The sequence below is a fragment of the Xylocopa sonorina genome, chromosome 3, assembly GCF_050948175.1.
Source record: "Xylocopa sonorina isolate GNS202 chromosome 3, iyXylSono1_principal, whole genome shotgun sequence".
Lineage (NCBI taxonomy): Eukaryota > Metazoa > Arthropoda > Insecta > Hymenoptera > Apidae > Xylocopa > Xylocopa sonorina.
The window spans coordinates 13,156,990-13,179,374 of NC_135195.1; the positions used below are offsets into that span (position 1 = coordinate 13,156,990).

The 22,385-nt window shown below is 40.4% G+C and overlaps 4 protein-coding genes across 7 annotated transcripts; all 4 read left to right on the forward strand.

Annotated features, from left to right (window-relative positions):
* The first annotated feature begins 277 nt into the window (after positions 1-277).
* Pop2 (CCR4-NOT transcription complex subunit Pop2) lies at positions 278-4,295 on the forward strand. Its single transcript, XM_076892741.1, has 7 exons — positions 278-498; positions 925-1,019; positions 2,085-2,270; positions 2,339-2,498; positions 2,567-2,843; positions 2,984-3,124; positions 3,210-4,295. Exons 2-7 carry the CDS (start codon positions 1,004-1,006, stop codon positions 3,336-3,338), a joined length of 909 nt encoding a protein of 302 aa, XP_076748856.1. The 5' UTR covers positions 278-498; positions 925-1,003; the 3' UTR covers positions 3,339-4,295.
* Positions 4,296-5,081: 786 nt separating this feature from the next.
* LOC143433494 (protein mesh) lies at positions 5,082-6,998 on the forward strand. Its single transcript, XM_076910832.1, has 5 exons — positions 5,082-5,442; positions 5,677-5,867; positions 5,946-6,133; positions 6,271-6,586; positions 6,696-6,998. Exons 1-5 carry the CDS (start codon positions 5,082-5,084, stop codon positions 6,996-6,998), a joined length of 1,359 nt encoding a protein of 452 aa, XP_076766947.1.
* Positions 6,999-7,733: 735 nt separating this feature from the next.
* Positions 7,734-15,942, forward strand: Mesh (sushi domain containing 2 mesh). Of its 2 annotated transcripts, XM_076910995.1 has the most exons (16): positions 7,735-8,188; positions 9,223-9,464; positions 9,582-9,769; positions 9,913-10,228; positions 10,300-10,468; positions 10,546-10,806; positions 10,948-11,138; positions 11,206-11,351; positions 11,431-11,712; positions 11,880-12,349; positions 12,451-12,725; positions 12,810-13,084; positions 13,186-13,340; positions 13,410-13,592; positions 15,393-15,543; positions 15,607-15,942. In XM_076910995.1, the coding sequence occupies exons 1-16, from the start codon at positions 7,789-7,791 to the stop codon at positions 15,692-15,694; spliced, it is 3,792 nt and encodes a 1,263-aa protein (XP_076767110.1). In that variant the 5' UTR covers positions 7,735-7,788; the 3' UTR covers positions 15,695-15,942. The 2 variants fall into 2 exon arrangements, with proteins under 2 accessions (XP_076767109.1, XP_076767110.1); XM_076910994.1 differs by lacking the exons at positions 15,393-15,543; positions 15,607-15,942 and adding an exon at positions 13,939-14,395 and having other exon boundaries at positions 7,734-8,188.
* Positions 15,943-16,468: 526 nt separating this feature from the next.
* LOC143422248 (xylosyl- and glucuronyltransferase LARGE1) lies at positions 16,469-22,224 on the forward strand. Of its 3 annotated transcripts, XM_076892747.1 has the most exons (12): positions 16,469-16,768; positions 17,210-17,361; positions 17,423-17,550; positions 17,695-17,878; positions 18,422-18,966; positions 19,161-19,310; positions 19,892-20,194; positions 20,623-20,819; positions 20,901-21,042; positions 21,104-21,234; positions 21,447-21,539; positions 22,010-22,224. In XM_076892747.1, the coding sequence occupies exons 2-12, from the start codon at positions 17,283-17,285 to the stop codon at positions 22,137-22,139; spliced, it is 2,082 nt and encodes a 693-aa protein (XP_076748862.1). In that variant the 5' UTR covers positions 16,469-16,768; positions 17,210-17,282; the 3' UTR covers positions 22,140-22,224. The 3 variants fall into 3 exon arrangements, with proteins under 3 accessions (XP_076748862.1, XP_076748864.1, XP_076748863.1); XM_076892749.1 differs by lacking the exon at positions 16,469-16,768 and having other exon boundaries at positions 17,222-17,326; positions 17,681-17,878; XM_076892748.1 differs by lacking the exon at positions 16,469-16,768 and having other exon boundaries at positions 17,222-17,326.
* Positions 22,225-22,385: the final 161 nt, after the last annotated feature.

Below are 22,385 nucleotides of genomic sequence, written 5' to 3' on the forward strand. Positions count from 1 at the left end.
ATTTATTAAATCTCGTCGCGCAATATTTTCTGCTTCTTAAACTTTAATTCAAACTTGCTGTACTTAATCGATAATAATCGAAACAACGCAAAACTGGGAATGACACTCTAATGCTACCACCGATTAGGTGTCCGTACCTCATCCATGCTCGTGCATCGCCGGTAACAAAGACACTGTTGTTTCTGAACGATCGGTATTTCAGTTCGTACAACGCGAAACCTCGCAGTATGACAGATCTAGCCTACGCCTTATCTATGGCGATATCATGTAGGTAGTCGTAGAAACATCACGATCCGAAGATGTCTGCTTGATGTCTAGCGATTTTGGCGCCCTTACTTCAGGTCATATATAGAAGGACTTGCTGCTTTGAGTTTGGATACTCGTTTAACCTGTTCGCATTGTGACAGAGGATTAAAAAGTGTGATAAGTGTTTTATTTAAGCCTCATCTCGCTTGATGCATAGTGAAACGTCGCGCGGAAAATCGAGCATACAAAGAGGTGCATAATAACATTTATTTCTTTTATATTCGCTCGTAATAATCGTATTTGTTTATGTTGTATACATAACCTAATTTTCTGTCTATCAATTTACTTGCGATCTAACACATTTCGGGACGGTATCTTGAGCGTTAATTCCACTCTTCTATTATGTTGCGTGTCCACGATACGTCTTTCAGTTTTGTATTTACCGTTTAATTGCCGCAAAAGAACGGTACGTGTTTGCGCGGACTTCTAACCTCCAAACTGGAATGTTATTTATCAACTTTGAAATTCGATTTTTTTTTACGATCATTCAGCTTCTCGTGTTTTTAATACACGTAACGTCATATATATAAAATTAGATTTACGTACCATAACATGTGTATATGTATATATAATAGTAAAAATTATTTAACAGGTGATAATGTTTGTATATATTTACAGTGATATGAGGAAGGTAAAACTGTGACAGTGAGAATTAAACATAAAAATAGCCCCGGTGACGACAGGAATATCCAACCTTATGCCCTCAGCTACCGGTATGTACGAAATATATTATGAGCGTTTACTTTTTCAAGTGGGATAACGTATTCTATATTATTTTTGTCTTAAACCAACTCTGTGACATATGTCGATAAGATATTCGTAAGGAAAGTTTATTGGATTGAGCCTTGAGAAGTGTTGGGCTTGACAGTTGTAGAATATTAAAGTTAGATAACAATTGATTGTGTAATGAATACCAGAGGTGTAGTGGAAACGTAAGATTTCTAAATAATAAATATGGCACGTGCGTATTGCAGGAACTGTGAAGCAAAATAGATAGAGTACTTTGGATTTTCGTGGATGAAATAAGGTCAAAAATATTCTTCCACAAGAAGTACATATTTGAAGTCCTTTGAAATTAGTAGAATAGATTAGAACAATGCAATGAAGTTCCCAAGAAATATTCAATCGCTGTTGCTGCAAGAAAAGGTGTGCGCTTTCAGAGAATTTCAGAAGAATGCACAAATCCTAGAAGGTGCAGTTGTATGAGCCATTATGTAGGCTCTGTAAGATAGTAAAATTTTAAATTATTTAGAACAGCAATGAATTCAAGATATAGCTTATCGCTTATCGTAATTTAATGTGAAACTATGTTAAATGAATCGTTATCTACTCATATTAATTATATGATAATTAAATAGTAAACAATAAAATTTCGTTTCCTTTATCCAGTTAGACATACGGTTAACAATTTCTTATGATTTTCATTTATGGTTGGTCTGTGCTTGTGCATAATATTGGCAATCTATACCTGGTATTCAAGAACTAATGTTTACTCAAGGCAATCATAAAGAATATGTATAAAAACGGTACCAACCAAAAATGGTTTATTCTCCTCTTTATTATCAAGTAATTAATAATAATGAAATAGGAATTTCCTTTACCTTTAGCTCATTATAAAATATCTCACAAAAATATTCTAATTAAAAAAACATCCCTTATATAAACAATGTACACTTGTATTATGAATGTAGGATGTGTAAAATGCTGATATTGACCATGGCTATAATTTCTTTTGCTATACCATTTAAAATAATGTTTATATTTTTAAACATTTTCAGGAGGAAACAACCCTATAGGGCAGCAGAAGGGTGGGGCGACTATGCCCAGTAATGAAGAATGTGGGATACGAGATGTTTGGGGTCATAATCTTGAAGAAGAGTTTCGCACGATTCGACAAGTCGTACAACAATATCAATATATCGCGATGGACACTGAATTTCCTGGAGTAGTTGCTAGGCCTATTGGTAAGATGCAAAATATATACCCGTAGATAATCGATCACAAAACGAAATATCGTGTGTCTTTTTTTCAGGCGAATTCAGGACTAGCGCTGATTATCAGTACCAGTTATTACGATGTAACGTAGATCTCTTGCGGATAATTCAACTCGGTCTTACGTTTCTCGACGAAGCGGGAAATACACCTGGCGGTAGTTATACGACGTGGCAATTTAATTTCAAATTTAACTTACAGTAAATATCGTGTAGTATTTGCAATATGCTATACAAGTATAACGATAATGTGTCAAATAATTTTCTAGGGAAGACATGTATGCACAGGACAGTATAGACATGCTACAAAACAGTGGTATACAATTCAAAAAACACGAAGAAGAAGGCATCGATCCATTGGATTTCGCTGAATTATTAATGACATCGGGAATTGTTCTTGTCGACGACATAAAATGGTTATCTTTTCATTCTGGTTACGATTTCGGCTATCTACTGAAACTTCTTACAGACCAAAATTTACCGCAGGAAGAAAGTGAATTCTTTGAACTTCTTAGGATATACTTCCCAACAATATACGATGTAAAAGTATGTTTTCACTGACTATTATTTTGTATAAATATCTATATAAACATATTGTATAGATATACTTTTGCATAAATATATTCACAATCTAGTTATAATGAAAATTGTATCCCTGATTCTAACCTATAATGTTCTATTTGCAGTATTTAATGAAGTCTTGCAAAAATTTAAAAGGGGGCCTACAGGAGGTAGCGGAACAATTGGAAATTCAAAGAGTTGGGCCGCAACATCAAGCTGGTTCTGATTCGTTACTTACGGGCATGGTTTTCTTTAAAATGCGAGAGGTAAATTCGTATTTTGAGTAAAATTACTTTACGCTAACCTAGCCTTGCGTCGAAGAAATACGAGAATGGATTATTTTTGTTCCAGATGTTTTTCGAGGATAATATTGATGATGCGAAATATTGTGGTCATTTGTACGGTTTGGGAACGTCGTTTGTTGTAAACGGTTCAGGAGGATACCTAGACAGTAATGGAGATAATTCTTCGTCTTCGTAATGTTAAAAAAACTATCACGTCTCAGTCGGAACAGATTATTTCATTACAAATAAAATGTTATAAATAATGTTTCACTTAATGATGAAGCGTATAGTTCATATCCACAATGATTATCAATTCTCAAATCACTGCTGTAGATCATAAAAATATCATTTAATCGAGAAATGGAAAAAAAAGAACTAGGAACATTTTTTCATATTTGTGCATTTTTTTGTATCCTCGAATATTTGAGTCAGATCATTCGTAGATTTCTTCTGTGATACGTCCTATTAATCGACTTGAAAATATTTACAATATTGTGCAACAAAATATGTAATATAGTTTCTTTACAAACGTTTGTGACAATATTGGTATACAAGATACACATTGCAGTACAAAAGAAGAAAAAAAAAATGGAAAACAAATCTACTTTTAAGGTTTTTGCAAATTCTCTATTTGGGATATCAATGGTTGACTAAGCATTGCAAAGGAAGGGGGAAAATGTTTTACCGGAAGGCAAATGCAAAGCTGCATTGTTTAAGTACGTCTATCAGTGTTCATATGTACATTTATCATACATTGCATTTATAGATCAGTACATTTTAAGCCGGAGATAATTTCTTATATTTAGTGTTTTAATAAATATCCATCAAAATCACGCTTTGTGCAATTTTAGACCAACTGGATAAAGCGTAAACGCATAGTATTTGAAAGGGAAAGAATCCTACATAATTCTTTAATAATTCATTTTATTTTGTAGAGAATATAATTAGCAGAAGTTTTTTTAAAATTATTTTTCAGAGACTATTTTCTGTATACATAGTACACATACGTATGTTTTATTGTGAAATGCATTAGTTGTGACACTAAAGGTAGTACAACCCCTTGCTACACTTTAAAAAGGTGAACATCGTAAAGCACATTTCTTTTGTAAATAACACGTCGTTCCAGAAATACAATAAACATCTTACTTAAAAAGTTGGTGACTTTTAATACTAACTGCACAACAGAAACATAAGAAACGAGACATTCCGAGTCAATCGACAAACAATGATACTACATTCACTTTTGTACTATTAGATTGCCCGGAAATAAATTGCCGATTTTAGGCATATTTAGTTTAAAGTTGTATACATTCGCTTTTTAAATAAACTCGTTTAATCGAAATGAAGTTCATAAAAATTTGTACACTTTTCCCAATAAGATACAAATTTTTTATTCCACTATATTAATTCGGGATCTTAGAATTAAATAGACCCGGACCACCGAACTTTCTTACAGCGATTTGTCTCTTCCTGTAACTTCGATTCACGATATTTCTTGAGACTTACTGAACATCGAATATCAAATTGCGCAATGCATTTATCATCGTAAAAAGATAAAAAAACCAAAAGTAAATCTCGTAACGGATGCCCTATCTTCTACTTAGTTCATAGGGAATACAACTCAACACTTTCCCTTAAAACGTAGTACAACGTGAATAGAATATCTGCAGTACATAAATATCGAATTATTGACGATTTATTACCGGACAAGCTAATATTTAAGAAACATGCTCAGCCTTTTGGAAATTAGGGTATAAGCTCTACGTTTAATTCGTTCGATCTTAAACGTGTTTACCCCTTATCCATCTGTAGTAAGGAGTAAGAAGATAAACGTTATCACAAAATGACCGGTATACTGATATCTGTTACTTGATCGAACTAGAACTCAGTTACTCTCAGTAAGTTAGACGAATCGGTTTATTAATCCATATATTTAAAAATGCGGAACAAGCCGAGTCTCGACCGCGTCTTTCTTTCGCTGAGGCCGATCGTTTTCTGGTATATTCTTCTTTTATTGTCCAGTCAGATATCGGTTCAAACCATCGTGGGTCATATTCTCGAGAATACTTCCGAATTCGATCAGGGCCAAGAAGAGCCAATAGATAATGCAATTGACGATGACGATGATTGGTATATACCGCAATCATCGTCAGAAAGCGAGGATTTAAACAGGGGTGGCACTGAATATAACGACATTCAGGAAGAAGACAAAGGAGATGAAGTTCCATGCAGCTCTGAAATTTCTGAGGAAGAGAATGATACCAAAGGGGAAGACGCCTTTTACCAAGCTCCAGGATACCGTAAGTATTTCGATATCACTGGGCCAGATCATTATTTTTATCGTAGTTCAATTGTACATGAAAGTTTTAAAAAGCTTTGATTCCGCTATCATCAAGAAGAAAATATTTAACACGGTTTCCTTTTATCGTCTATATTAAAAAGGTGGTGACAGCCTTCGAATTTAAGGGCTGTTAAAAATATTTTTTTTACAATATCTCACTACACGCCAACAGATACCCAAACTTTTCTTTCAGTACAGGATTACGTCTTGACGGAGGCCAGATTGAGAGAGATTCGTAGTAAATTAATGTACTGGTTCAACGACAAGGGCGGCGACGCCGACGAGGGCGACTACCAAAAAGATATCCAAGCACCGAAATCGCAGATTCGCAAAAATCTCAATTTCCAATTACCGTTCTTTGGAAGGAAATTCAACTACATCAGAGTTATTAACTGATCTAATCTGACAATACCAAAACTTCTACATTTTTTAAGAGAGATACATCATATTATTATGTTACAGGTGTCTATGAACGGTTACTTGGAATTTACGGATCCTCCTCCGTATTACACGTACCCCCTCGTGTTCCCGAATAAAAATTTTCCGATAGAGAACGATCCCAGTTTCATAGGGATATTTTTCAGCAAATGTCGCATAGGAGAAATACGATCAACGGATACAGACAAGAGAAAACCGGGTGTATATTTTAGGTCAGTTTGAAATAATCGTAACTAGGGTGCGGATGATTGTGTAATTGTATAGTGGGATATAGAACATATATAATATGTGAATATTGTAGTTACAACGTACGATACCTCTGTATTTTTTATAATTTTATAAATTTCAGAGTCGAGAATGATTTGGACACGAGGAAGGACCAGTTTGGCGTCGAAATGCGCGAACGTTTAAAGCAGGACATTCGCGAGGGTATCGATGATGCCGACGCTTTCGAACCCAAACATGCGATCGTTGTGACGTGGAAGAATATGTCTTTCGTGGGTGGTATCGATAACTCGCTGTACAAAACGAACACTTTTCAAGTGGTCCTGGCTACCGACGAAGCGAACACCTACGCGATGTTTAATTATTTGGACATACAGTGGACCAGCCACACGGAAGCTGGTGGGGACACCGTGGACGGAACGGGTGGAGTTTCAGCGTTTGTAAGTTCATCGATGGTCACTTCTTTGACGTTTATGAAAATATTAGAGGAATTTAATAGAACGTTAAGAGCATAGAATAGAATGGTAAAAATAAAGGCTTTGCGTTTAGGTTGGTTTTAACGCTGGAAATGGCTGGAATAGCTACGAATACAAACCCTACTCTCAAACGCCATCGATTAGCGATTTAACCAGGAAGGGATGCGCGAACGGTTTCCCAGGTCGTCATATATTTAAGATAGACGAAACGATAATACCTGGAACTTGTAAGGAACAAGTCTCCAAAGACTTGGAACGATTTTCCTGGAACAATTCTACAAAATTGGAGATTTCTTGCCACTCGTCTTTTTTAAAACGTTTAAGATTATTAAATTGTACTATAGTTACATCGACGAACAAGTTAATAATTGTGTAACTATACGAGCGGATCATAAAAGGCTATCAGTTTAATTTATCTATATCCAAAGATTATCTTTGATACACGACATTCTTTTAAGTTTCTGCTATGTTACGAATAAAAAATTTACATTATATCTCGTATATATGGAACGAACTTAAATATTATTTATTAATTTTTCCTTTTATATTATGTATAATTATCATATATTGCGCCTATAGACCTGTACATTTTCAACCTGACCAGTTCCATTGTAAAGCATATTTTCTTGTGAGTAACTTACCGCGGTCCAGAAATAAAATAAATGTCTCGTTTAAAAACTGGATGATTTTTAAAATATCGACAGTACAAGATGAACATGAAGAAGAAAGATAGGCAAAGTTATTCGAATGTCTTTATCATAAATGCATTACGTTTAAAATTGTGCACAACTTTACGTTAAATAAAATATTATATAATGGCGTATCAATTACATTATAACATGATGTATCAGTACAGTACACGTAAATCGACTATTCGTAGCGCAGAATTGTCTAAATGTCAGATTAAAATATATAAAAATCACGATTCACTGGTCGACGAGCTACTGTTTAAAGGGCGTTCCTTGGCCCTCTGGAAACTAGGGCACTAGCCCTACGTTTTATCCGTTCGAGCGTGAACGTTTACCTTATCCACCTGTAGTAAGGAGATAAACGTTATCACAATATAACTGATATCAGTATACCGTTATCATTTGCTCGTTAACTGAGACCAGGCTCAGTCACTTTCAGTAAATTAGACGAATCAGACCATTTGCCCATTTTAAAAAATGCGGAACGGGCTCAGCCTCGACCGCGTTCTTCCTTCACCGAAGTCGATCCTATCCTGGTGCGTTCTCCTGTTATTGGTCAGCCGGACATCGGCTCAAGTCTACGACAAAACGTTCGAGGATGCGTTTGGACTGAACAAGGATCAATCGACGGAGAGTAAAGAAATTGTTAACCAGAATGACAATACTAGCTGGCGGCCTCTGTCAGAGTTGGACGATTTAAACGAGAGTGACGGTAATTACGGCGGCAAGCAGAAAAACGGCAAGGAAGAAGTGGATGGTACTCCACCCAACAGCTATGCCTTCGAGAAGAAAGAAGGAGCCAAGGACCAAATCGCGGTATTTCAAGGTATCACCGGTAAAATAGCCGGAGAAAAAAGTGAAAAGTATGTGAGATACGGTGAGTATTTCGATATCGATGGGCGTGACCATTATTTTTTCCCATAGTTCAGATATAGGTGGAAATTATCGAACGTTCCGATTTCTCCAAGTTCGAATTGAAAACAAATTTTTCTCATCGCAAAAATTTATATCGCACGCGAAGTAAATGTTACGCTTTTGTTCACGAGGGTGTGCTCGAGCGATAGAGGTATTACAGTGTTATTTTGTTCTATAGTCCAGCTAACGAATCAGGCGTTATCTGTTTTATCAGTTACTCACTCTAACGTGAATCGGAGATGAATCATTGGATTTGTATTGCCACCGCTTTCATAACGAACTCTTCAATCTTACCTTTACCTCCAATATCGCAGCTAAAATTATTTGACTGACTTCCACCTTTGGATTCGATTCAATCCGAATGGTCGCGTTATCGTTCGTATTGAAATATTTCGTCTGTTAATTCTGTCTGCCGTTGTACAGTTGCAATGTTAATACAAAATTCGAGGCCCATCGATCTATAGACAAATGTTAAAGAAAAAATTTGAACAAGTAAAATAGTACTAGTACAATTAAACTAGTACAATTAAAGCGGGGGTTCTTTAAACAGGGTGCCGCGAGCGTATGTCAGTGGTGCCGTTGCAATAATATTGCAATTTTATAAAACTAATTAAACTTGCCATAAGCATAAGGGAAACAATGAAAAATTCTTTTAAACCGTTCGAGCATTAAATTTGCACTGTTTTTTCTCCTTTTCCTAAGTATTCAAGCCTCTTTAAAGATAACTATTGCGAAAGCTTTCCAATACCACAAGGATGCCGTGGTGCGAAAAAAGTTTGACAACCACTGCATTATAGTATGAATAGTCTTTCTCGAATCATTCACGTTTCCCCAAAAATATTGTTTCTAATCGCAGCTGGAAGAAAGTAAAATCTTGTCCCGCTTACGCGAGTCACTCAATATATTGGAACAAATCGTACATAATTGCATCCAATTATCGTCTAGACGAAAATCAATCGAAATATTAACGTTTTGGACATCGATGTGATCCTACAGATTCCGATTCACCAGACGCCGACAGATACGCGCCACGTTCGGATGATTCGGTACCGGATTACGTCTTGACGGAGGCCAGATTGAAACAGATCCGTAGTAAATTCATGTACTGGTTCTTCGACAAGGGCGGCGATAACGACGAGGGCGACTATCAAAAGGATATCCAAGCATCGATGCCGCAGATACACAAGAATTTCAATTTCCAATTGCCGTTCTTCGGGTTTCGATTCAACTACACCAGAGTACGTTCTCACACGGTGTACTCTTATCTAACCATCAATAATTACCAACTAATCTAATCTAACAATATTGAAAGCCTCTAGAGCGATTTTTCAATAGAGATACATCGCGTGTTACAGGTGTCCATGAACGGTTACTTGGAATTTAGCGATCCTCCTACGCATTACACGTACCCGCTCGTGTTCCCGATCAAGGATTGGCCGAAGAAGAACGATCCCAGTTTCATAGGGATATTTTTCAGCAAGTGTCGCATAGGGGAGATACGACCAACGGATATAGACAAGAGAAAGCCGGGTGTATATTTTAGGTCAGCTTAAAATAAAGGAATACAGAACGCGCTTAGTACGCAACGATGCTCAAAATATGTTAAAAATACGCTAGGGTTATAGAATATTTCAATCGTTTCGAACGTATTCATTTACACGAATCATGAACGCTGACTAATTTCAGGCTCGAACGAGATTTACAAAGGAGGAAGGACCAGTTCGGCGTGGAAATGCGCGAACGCATTAAATGGGACATCCGCGAGGGTATCATCGGCACGGACGCCTTCGATCCTAAGCACGCGGTGATCGTGACCTGGAAGAACATGTCTTTCACTGGTGGTATCGATAACTCGCTGTACAAGACGAACACGTTCCAAATGGTCCTGGCTACCGACGAGGTGAACACTTACGTGATGTTCAATTACTTGGACATCCAATGGTCCAGTCACACGGAAGCTGGCGGTGACACCACGGGTGGAGAGGGTGGAGTTCCAGCGTTCGTAAGTTCATCGACAATCCGATCGTAGAAGAAAAATCGTGAACGATGAACCGCATGAAAATTTACGTTTAGGTCGGCTTTAACGCTGGGAACGGAACAAGAAGCTACGAATACAAGCCCTACTCTCAAATGTCGACGATCCGCGATTTAACAGGAAGAGGATGGGCAAACGGTTTCCCAGGGCGACATATATTTAGGATAGACGAAAATATATTACCTGGCGCTTGCAACAAAGATATCGGTAAGATCGAACAACGCGAAGACTAAGAATACCATCGAATATGACGGTGTTACTCTATAAAATGTTCCATGTCGCAGCGGGTGCTAATTTGCCCCTCGTCTTCGCACCCGAGAGTGGAAACATGTTGGGCGGTACGATCGTGAATATTACCGGGCCGTGTTTCAACGAGACTGAGAAGATTCGGTGCATGTTCGAAAACGAATGGGTGATCGGCACTGTGATCGACAAGAATCGTGCCATTTGCGTACAACCGTTCGTAAAGGCGCAAGGATACATACGGTTCGCAATCAGTATCGGTGATAGTAAAACGTACAACTGGAAAGGGAAATATTTCATTGGTAAGACGATAAGATACTTGCTGATGTTGATCCATCTTTGAAATACCGTTTGATGCCGTTTTAATTCACGTTCTCGCCCCCAAAAGCTTCATTTGGGGATTTATATTAAAGTTAAATTACAATTGTAACAATTTCGATCAGAGACCCCGGCTACAGCCGCGGAGAGGATTTTCGTATCAAATGCCGTTCACGAGGTCAGCCCAGCCGAGATAAAAATCACCTGGGATCGATATAATTTAACCAGTAATCTGAACGCTGGAGTACAGATATCGTTGTGGGGATACCGCGAAACGAAAACCACCCCTGAATTCGAATATATCACTATTCTAGAGGTAAGTTTAAGAACGTTACGCGCTAGTGAACGAAAAAAAAATATTGCTAGACGTCGACAAATTTTAGGGGGCGTACACAAATTTGGGCTCCTACGTGATCAGACCAGCAACCTATCGCGACATGGAGAATCCCTTCCAACAGGACTTGACTTTTGGATTTATTCAGCTCAACTTGACGGAGCCAAGCCAACACACCGGCTACGACATCACACCGTACGTGCGTCCTCTCCGTGAAAAGGCAATTATTTCCAGAAATTGTACGCGTAATAACATGATTAACGATATCTTCTAGGGTCCTGTGGAGTAGACCTATCCCATTAGGCTGGTACTTCGGCCCGCAATGGGAAAGGCTGTACGGCTCGAAATGGCCTCAACGGTTGTGCGACAATTGGATAATGAACGACAGATACTTGAAGAACTTCGCGGCGGAAATATCGCTGTGCCCGTGCACTCTGAAGCACGCGTTGACTGATAAAGGTCGCTTCCTTCCTGATTATGATTGCGACAAGGATGGGAACTTGGATTGCATGTACAATCAGCATGCTCATCATTGCGTCAGAACTGGTGCACCAAAGTGAGTAGTATTTCTATGTAAAAAACAATTTCGAATCACCTCAAATCGTCGACATTTGTAATGCTTAGCAAAGTGATGTCGATTACGTAGTTTGGAGTACGAAAATATACCACAGCGACGACAATTTATTCCGCAATCTCACGGTATCGGGTATTTGTTAATTTCAGTATGGACGGTTCCGAGCAACAGTGCTGTTACGACAAAAATGGCTACCTGATGCTGACGTACGATCAGCAATGGGGTTCGAGGCCGCACAGATCCCATAATTTGGGCTACTATCCGTGGGACGAGGCGAACAAGGTTCCGTCCCTCTCCCATTGGTACCACGACGTGATACCGTTCTACATGTGCTGTTTGTGGCAAGAGGAGCACGCGGTCGGTTGCGAAACGTTCAGGTTCGAAAGACGACCAAGCCAAGATTGTATCGCTTATCAGTCGCCAGCCGTGGCGACGGTATTTGGTGATCCTCACATCGCTACCTTTGATGGATTGGAGTACACGTTCAACGGAAAAGGAGAGTTCGTTCTGGTCCGAGTAAACAATGTGAAAGATAAGCTCGACGTGCAAGCTAGATTCGAGCAGTTGCCGAATAACATATACGGGGAAGTTAGAGCCACCCAGTTAACGTCCGTGGCAGGTAATTGTCGTTCGTCGCTCAGAAGGGCGACGTGGAGTCGTAGCGATTTCCACTTTCCACGATGCAACAATCGTGCGTTGTTAATATTTTTATTTGTACAGCGAGAGGAAACAACTCCGCGACCATCGAAGTTCGAATAAGACCGAAACACGCGCAATGGAGGTATCGTCTGGACGTTTTCGCGAATAATCGTCGAGTGTACTTCGACAGACCTGCTCTGAAATTCCAACACTTCACCGGTGTGGTGGTCTACACGCCCACGTACATTTTGAATCAGAGCGAGGTGATCATCATGTTCGACACTGGTGCCGGTGTCGAAGTGGTCGAGAACGAAGGATACATGTCGGCTAGGGTCTTCCTACCTTGGTCGTATCTGGTACAATTTCTATGATCCTACGCGTCGAGGTGCGAGACGATTCTGCGAGACTTCTGCTAACAACGAATTCGTATTTTGTTTCAGAACAAGACTAAAGGGTTGTTCGGTAAATGGAACTTTGACATCGCCGACGATTTGACAAATCCGGACGGGAGGCAAGTGTCCGCGTCTAACTTGGCCCACTTCGAGGCAGTTCATAAAGACTTTGCGAACGACTGGATGTTGGAGGACAAAGAAGACGAGGTGAAAGGCGGTGCTCTATTTACCAGAGAGTTCGGTAGAATGGCTAGTTATTACACTAACAGAACGTTCGAGCCTGAATGGCGGAAGGCGCCTTCCGAAATACTGCCCAGTAACAGGTGGTTACCATTTTATAAATGTTCCCTCTATGACTGCGCAGAATCAATTGCACGAAAATGGAAATCTATAACGGAAAAATGCTTGTCCGATTTTGTTGCAGATCGGACGATATAACTCGATCTGCCGATCTTTGCGGGACTTGCTATCAGTGTCAATACGACTACGCGTTGTCGCTCAATCGTGATATGGCTCAGTTTACGAAAAATTATTACGACACGTACACACAGATAAGAGAAATTAATATGAACGAGCAAGGTGAATAACAGGAACCTGTAAACGACACATATCGTTTCTCCGTTTCACATTTTACCTGTTTTGTTTCAGTTATATCGTGCGGTGTATTGGAAACACCGCGTTTCGGGCGGAAGAGTAATTTCTTCTTCGTACCGGGTACCAAGGTAACTTTCGAGTGCAACCAGGGTTTCATATTGGATGGCGATCAGCGACGTGTCTGCACACCTCAGGGTCGTTGGAACGTACCGGAGTACGGATACACGGAGTGTTTACGTAAGTATTTGAACCACAATTTCGCAGTAATTATTAAATAACTGCGCCAAACACTGACTAATAAGCTTTCAAGCATCAACTTTGCACTTCTTGAAATATTTGAAAAAGCGCTTATCATAGCAGACTTCTGGCGCGATCAAACGAATCTATATATGCCTTTCTCATTCTCATACTTTTTCACATTCACTCCCTCCTCTGGCTTTCGATGATCCTTGGAGAAATCGATGCCTCACGATTGCATATCCCACGCATTGAAAACGATAGAGTCCATCAACGGTCGCATCACAAACGGTCGCAACAGGTTCTAAAAGAAGAATAAAAGTTGTTTGATATTACACGAATATAGGTCAGATCGAGTATTCTCAGCGCACGGCGTGGACAACAATGGGTATTATTTGCGCCGTTTTAATCCCTGTAACAGGATGTGTCGCTGGCGCCTTTCTTTATATACGAAAGAATCAATCGCAGGGAAACTCCGTGAAATCGTGGCGTTATTCTGAGCGCGGGTCTGGCGTCGACAACGATTCCACGCTGTCGAAACAGGCCGTGCCGTTAAAAGTGTACAATAGGCCAATCTCGCCGGTTAGCGAGACCAGCACCATTCCGAGTTCGCTTAAAAAACCGCTTTCCTATGACAAAGTTTATCGTACCCATGAGCCCTTGCCAAACAGGCCGGATGTCGATTTCGAGGATAAAGACTGGGACGTGCAGGAACCCCAATCCCCGACAGATTCCGAAAGAACTACAACCGATTCGATCAGACAAGTCGGAAGTCCTAGCAAAGAGAGCGACGTGTAAAACGATCGAAAGATCTATCTCGTTAGCGTCGTTAATGTCAGTACTCAAAACGTTTTCATCTATTAAGTCGTAACGCATAAAATCTCAGGAGTCCCCACGGTTGAAACAAAAAGACTGAGAAAGAATTCCCAATAATAGAATTTCGAAGCAAAGGTACAAGCAAAAAATATAAACGAGTTACACAAAAAGGGTACTGACTAATATTTACCTTTTTTTCGTTAGTATACTGTGTGTTTCCAAGTACAACGCAAAAAGTAAAATGGTAGCACACGGTTACGACTTAATACAGTCTCAAGCACGTTTCTGTCCGGTTGTCACTTCATCCGGAAGTTTGTCGTCTGTACATTGAACTATTCGAGAACGTCTCTTTCATGACAGATAAATATATAGATCTTTGCTCATCGGTTTGTAATTATCCACGTTAATATTCTCGAAATAAGTCTGGATTAAAAGTCGCACGCGATCGAATATCATTTGCGCGAAAAATAAGTTCGCTCGTGGGATTATATTTCACGTTGAACATTAACGACGGGATTTAATGTTTATATGTATATGTTGTTTTTGCTGTGGAATAGAAATGTTCTCCATTTACAGAACGATACATGTCATATTATTAAATTGCAAATTAGCTTCGTACTTTTATAAAGTATAGTGTACAATATAAATTTTTAATCAGAATGCAATAACGAATTCTGTAATTTGAATAATCGGGTTTATTGCAGCGTGATTGTACAATATAATTGCTAATTAATGTAAAAATACGGTTCAATAAACTTTTCTATACCTTTAATTATTCAGGAAATTTCTATTCCACATGCATTCACTGTACACTTAATAAAATAATCGAACGTCTGATTAGCTTTTACAATGGAATGGAAATTTCCACCAAGAACATAATCTTTTTTTGTTTCACGACTGTTATCCCTTCACATATATCCTCTCATCGGAAGAAGATTTATTTCTAGTTTGCATTAATACTATAAATTTCATTGGAAATCACAGGTCAACAGGAATATAGTTCTCGCCAAGCGGGTATTACGACCGGTATAGTACTCGCTTGCCTAGTACCAATTTTACTCTTACTTGTTTTTGTGGGATTCAGAGTTCTAAAGAAACAAAAGGAAGAGAGAGAACAGGAGGCAGAATTGAATAGGTAATTACCAAGACGATCGCATCAAATTTTGCCAGGTATTAATTGTTTCAAGTTTTTTTACAGTTCGAGGAACGCGGAAATGATGAGACTAAGCAAACTCAAAGACGAGGATGAAGCTTGGTCTGTTAGTAAAGCGACAGAGATCAATTAAATAGTGGATGTATTTTTTAAAAAAATCCTTTTTTACGACTTGCCTGACATAGATCATGATACCATTTATTCATTTCGGGACGTAATAATATTTATTTTAGACAAACATTCGCAGCATGTGATAACTTTTGGTATGACAGCTTTTATAATTAATGTAAACGTGTATAATTAACTCGTAAGCTCTAAAGCATTTATTTAATGATAGGGGTAAGCGTTACTTGTTCGAACTATTTCGATTTACGACGTCAATTTTATATATCAGATAGAAACTATTTTTTACAACGTTACCTTCTATTAATGGTATACAATTAATTCACTATTCGATATTTGATACTTAATTACAATTTTATACATAACGAATAGAATGTATGAGCAAGCTATGAAATACAATTTTGTAAACTTCCATCGAGGGTCAGTGTCTCAGTTTTAAATATAAGTTCGTACTTGGGGACACCTACTATTCTGGTTTTGTTACTTTAAGCGGTAACGCAATGTTTAATATAACAAGCATTTTCTTACGAAAATTCGTAAAGACACGGTACGTATAAAAATTCAATTATTTATACCCGTCGTAACGAAAAAAACGGAAGTTTTGCGACCAGTTTCGCGGAAGCCAGTTTTAAAAGTCTGTTCTAATCGATATTATGCGTGACGTGCGGTTAACTTCAGCTCGTGGAATGGACATTGCCCCCTCGTAACGAAAGTGGGTAACTACGTTACGAGTTACCGACTGTTCGACATCCGATGTCACGTCGCTCGGACAGAGTAGTAATTCTACCACTGCGTTATCCAGTGATTAAACTATTTATGCTAGACTTCCTGCTTCGGGTGTTTAGGATGCGTGCTGTCCCGTCGTTGTTTCCAAGTAATTCCGCGAATTTGCTTGGTCTGCGGCGAGCGTGCCGGTGTCCAACAGTGATTCATTGAAACGCGAACGAGTGCCGGGTGATTGAAGATACTCGCGTGCAGAAAATTCACAGACAGAATTGATCGGATTCGAGTCAGTAACCCGAAGTGGACCGAGCAATGGATTTAAGTGGATGACAGTCGGGGGAAAGGAGTCGTGACATCAGAGGTACGTGTTCATGGACGTTCAGTTGCAGCATTTAAACATTCGACGGTGATGTTGCTCTTATTCAATCGATTTTAACGCATCGAGTTTGACGTATAAGTTAACCTAACTCTTTTGTTTTCGTTCTGTCTTGAGATTGCGCATGTCAAGTGATTCCACTTGCCAATACGTTCGGGATGGGACGTTTTTAAGTACTCGGTTCCTTGCGTGCGAACTTAAAACTAGCGATAATTACAGCAATTGTTTCTTGAACGCTTTTAAATAGAAATTTACGTGCTCGTACAATTTCTATGCATGTGAGACGAGATTTAAAAAATTGAGAAACGTAGCACGATTTTACCAACCTATCTGTTATTCGTTTTGCATGACGTAATTATCCTAAAATATGTATATATAACCGGAATTTTTCTAAACGCTACGTTAATCCCTGATTTTCATTTATAGATCTCGGCAATAGCACGATCAAATCGATTGGTTAATCATTCTACGAATTGGGAAATATGTCTGCCATATTACAATGGCTCGATCATGGCTAGGATGTTTGTTCGGCGTTCTAGTACCGTCAGCAGTTTTTTACCTGTATTTATTATTGAACGGTAATGCTCGCGATGTTGTTGGTACCGTTTTCTGATACTGACGTGCCGTCTACTATTGTAGTTCCTTCCGCTGAGATCGGCACCTACAAATTTGGCGGCAAATCGGGCTTACCGTCCGTAGGGAAGGCCGGGTTACACGTGGAGCAGCATACGTTCGAAAAGTCCCGCTTAGAGAGTAGTGGTAACGAGGTAAAATCCTAACAGCGATCCATTTACCGTTGTATCTCCTCCGCGAGGGAGATCTCGGTGTGTGCAATTAAGAGGATCACTTTATAGTAGTATTGAGGTATTGATACAAGATCGAAACATTGAAGATCAGGCGTCTATTTGAAGGTAAAATGCGAGACCGTGCACATCGCGATGGTGTGCGCCGGATACAACTCGACGTTCGCCCTGGTGACGGTAGTTAAGTCGATTTTGTTCTACCGCACGAGACCTTTGCATTTTCACTTGCTCGTTGACGAAATAGCGAAGCGAACTCTGGCTACTGTGTTCCGGACATGGGATCTGCCGCACGGTTAGTGAAACTCCGACGGCCTCTTACGGTTCTCACCTGATTCTTAAATCGAGGCTCGAATCCTGACGGGAGGCGCTCGTTTCGCGCGTAAACGCGCGACACAGATCTGGCTGGCAGTTAATTTAGGTCACGCATTCGTCACAAAACGAAACTCTACCTAATTCCGTTCGTTGTTCTTAATACAAAGGGCTGAATTGAATTACTCCGTTCCCTGGCATGAATGAACGTTACACGCGCGAGCTCGACGAACGTCCATCAACGGGTTAAAAATGTCGAACGCTCGTTTGACACGGTCAGAACAATTAGCGCGGCAGCCGTGGACCGAAGTGAATTTAAACGGCGCGTTAATTGAAACCCGGGGCGCGTCGCGCGTTATTTAAGGAGCGGGCGAGAATTTGTAGAGGCTACTATTTTTAGAACGCGATTCGAGGCGTCGGGATCGAACGGAATCGCCCACTGGCCGTTACGATTTTGATCCTGCGGCCCTCGAATGCGCCTGCCTCGGTGGACGCGAATAATTTCAGCACCTCTCTCCGTTTCCAGTGAACTTGACGTACTACAGCGCGGAGGAATGGGTGCCAAAGGTATCCTGGATACCGAACAAACACTACTCAGGCGTTTACGGTCTTCTGAAATTAATTCTGCCGGATGCGCTGCGGGAGGATAGAGTGGTTGTATTCGACACGGACGTGACCGTGTTGAACGACGTTAGTTTGCTTTGGCAGACGTTCGAGAAGTTCGGGGGCGATCAGGCCCTCGGTCTGACGGAAAATCAGAGTCATTGGTACATAAAGGCGCTGTCTTACGGTCAACGGCCATGGCCCGCACTGGGACGGGGCTTCAACACCGGCGTGATGCTAATGCACTTGCGTAAACTCCGTGGCAGAAAATTTATGAGCCTGTGGGAAGCTGTTACGAAGCGTGTGCTGGCCCACATACCTGAAACTAGTTTAGCCGATCAGGATATAATAAACGCCGTTATCAAAGAGCATCCCTCTCTCGTGCATAAAATCGAGTGCACGTGGAACATTCAGCTGAGCGATCACACGATCAGCGACCTCTGTTACCGCGATACTAGTCAAATAAGCGTACGTACAAATTTCACTTTTTACCCATCGCACTCGCGGCACTCGCTCGTAGAGAAAGTCTTCAGGTAGGTAGCGGAAGGCGAGTTATTCCTCGAGTGCAAAGGGTTCGCAACAAGTATCCCCGTCCTTTCTGCTCCCTGGTTAAGTCTTCGTCGATTATCCTCGAGCAGGTGTTTTCTTCTTTTTTTTTATAGATCGTTCATTGGAACTCTCCACGTAAGCAAGATGTATATAACAAGCATATAAACGAGTTTCGTAAATTGCACAAAGTCTTCCTCGAAATGGATGGGAACCTGTTACGTAGACGCTTATTCGGTTGTGATAAACACGAGACTGTCTCGCAAGTAAGTTGCTCTTTATTAAGGCGAGAGGGAAAAGATTGAGAGTAACGGCTTTGTTTTACACGTAATACGTATATTCGCACTCTGCTAATGGATCGGGTCGGAGATTATTCCTCGGCGATGTAATTCGTCCGTCAAGTTCCTCTCGCAGGTTTATTTTTCATTTAGAATACGCGTGCGTTCGCAAGTCGTTGCAATCCTTTTATTAGATCCCGCGTTCACAATTGCTCGTTTAGCTTTTCGGCCTTTGTTTTACCTCCAACTGTTCTCATGTTTAAAGCACTCGTTCGCCCCACGTCCCTCCTTTCCACTAAGTCCACAAACAGGCTAGAAGTGAAATACGCCCTTTACCGCTTTCTTTTTGCCCTGTTCCCGCAGCTGTTGTAACAAACTTGCTTACCTATGAATGAAATATACCTTCCACCAGACGCGGACAAATAGCAACACTGATATTTCGCTTACGAATCAAACGATCTCTGACAAACGATCCAAAGCCGAACGTTCGATCGCGTACATCGCACGAGAACGGATTGTAGGCAAGAACATTACCAACACTGGTAAGATTGCGTTTTCCAATTTTTTAGTACAACGAATCGAACCCGTGTCGAGACTTTGCGAGGGGTGCGACCATCTTGTACCGCACGCACCCCTTTCTACTCGAGTACGAGTACAACGTGTACGCGCCAACGGACGTTGCTTTAGTAACCCAATGCAGCGTGGAGAGAATACCTTTATTAGAAGACTTATCGAAACATTGGCCTGGTACCATAAGCGTCGCTTTATACCTCACCGATGCCGAGGTGCAGAATTTCCTCGAGTTCGTGAGAGGCTCCACCGAGCTGCGGAACAGGAAGAACATCGCGTACCACGTCGTGTATAAGGATGGGGTACGTCTAAAACCGAGAGCTCATGGTTTCATACAATTAAACGAAATGATTGTGATTAAGTTAAGGAGTACGTTGATCGAACGATTAAGTCAGATTCTTTTAATCTTGTCGAGTGAATCAGAGCAGATGTACGTGGAGTAACTTTTCTCCTTCTTCTTCCGGTATGGTAGAAGGTTAAGTGTATGCATTAGCTTTTTTTTCACACGAGTCGCGTAGAATCTGGCACCGAAAGGTCGAGAGACGCTAAGTCTGGCGCCAGAATGGGCCACAGTTGTGCTCTTTTTATATGCTAAGCGGTCTAGTTGAATGAAATTTATTTAAATGAATGTAAAGATGTACGTGAAATAGCTTTAAAATATTAGAAACGGAACGAAGCAACGAACGAGGACAGGTGGATAATTGATTTATACAGAAGTCTTTCCATCTAGGAACTGTATCCCATCAATTATTTGCGGAATATCGCCATGTCGTATATATCGACCGCGTTCATTTTCCAACTGGACGTCGATTTTTTGCCGCAGTTAAGTTTGCACGAAACGCTTATAAGCTACATCAATAAATTGAACATCACCGAGTCGGACAAGGTAGCTTTGATCGTCCCAGCGTTCGAGACCGAGCGTTACAGGTATCTCCACCGTCGAATTTTTCCTTTTCCATGCACAGAAGAAGCAAAATTCGTCGGTTTAGGGACGATTACCTTTTATAGATTTACCTTTCCCGCTAACAAGGATGAGCTGTTGAAATTCCTAAAACGTGGCATCCTGTACACGTTTCGTTACCACGTGTGGACCCAGGGTCACGCTGCCACCAATTATACTTATTGGCGCAACACGATGGAACCGTACGAAGTACGTGCATCGAAGCATGCTTCGGTCGTTTTGTGTGAATTTTAAGTTGACATCGTCGTAGGTTTCTTGGGAACCAGATTTCGAGCCTTACATCGTGGTCTCAAGGTTAGCCCCTCGGTACGATACCAGGTTCATCGGGTTCGGATGGAACAAGGTGTCCTACTTGACGCATCTGACGGTACTGGATTACAAGTAAGAGCCGTTTCACGAATATCATTTTCAAACGATCGTAGGTGTTCGAGGAAAAATTTGGACGATAAATCAAATTTTCCACTATCATTCGCCTATTTCAAATGGCGAACCGGATATACCGATCAATAATCGATATCGTGGCGTCCAAACTCTTCCTTCGAGACTCCTGCTGGACACGATACTGCGATGCTATAAGTTGGGGATTTGTATAGGTATATTGTCTTGCCGGATACTTTTATTATCCATCGACCTCACGCGCCTAGCCTCGACATTGGCAAGTTCAGAACTGACTCCATTTATAGAAGGTAAACACGTTTATTAACATGTTCAAGTTATTATGTTAGTTCTTTTCGCGTTTGTTTTTCTTTCTTATTGAATTAGTCAAAGTTTTGTCGTTTAAATCGCGACTTCGATAATCGTGTTTCATACTTACGCGATAACACTTGATGGACGATGCAGTACTCACTGATACTACTGCCGCGGGTCAGCCTGAAGCGATATTGCAAAGTGACGATCGCATCGAGAGGGCTAATTGACGGAGATATTTCCTATGCTTATAATTCCTGTACCATATCTAGTGCACAGAGATCAGTGACGTTAGGTCACGTCCAGACGAGTGTAATGCGACCGGTAATGCAATATGCGATGCAACTGAAACGGAGTGACGGCAGTAGCTCGCCAAACGTGCGAATCGTGTTGCGTAGCGTGGTGCATTATGCGCTCCTATTTCAAGGATTCGATATTTTTTTTTTACGTTTACTCGTACGTATTTCAGATGTCTAAAGAAACTGAAGGACGAATTCGTGGAAGAATTGGTGACCAAATACGGCGAGGGCGCGTTGTCGAAGTTGAAGAAGGTGACCAAAGATGAAAGAGTCGTAAAGTCTGTTGGAACCAAAAAATAATCGATTATATTTCTAACGATAAGGGAGACTGTGGAAATGCTGACATCAAAGCTATTTTCTCAATAAAAACGTATTTAATAAACCGCGAGACACCTTTGTCCTCTCATCCTTTGATATCGCCCATCCTTTTCGATCTAATTTCTAAGGGGGTTGAAGGAAATTGTCAGCTGGAACAGAGTGGAAATACAACGATGGGGTTGGGAAATATTTATTAAAATTTAACCATCGTAGTTAGAGTGTACAGAG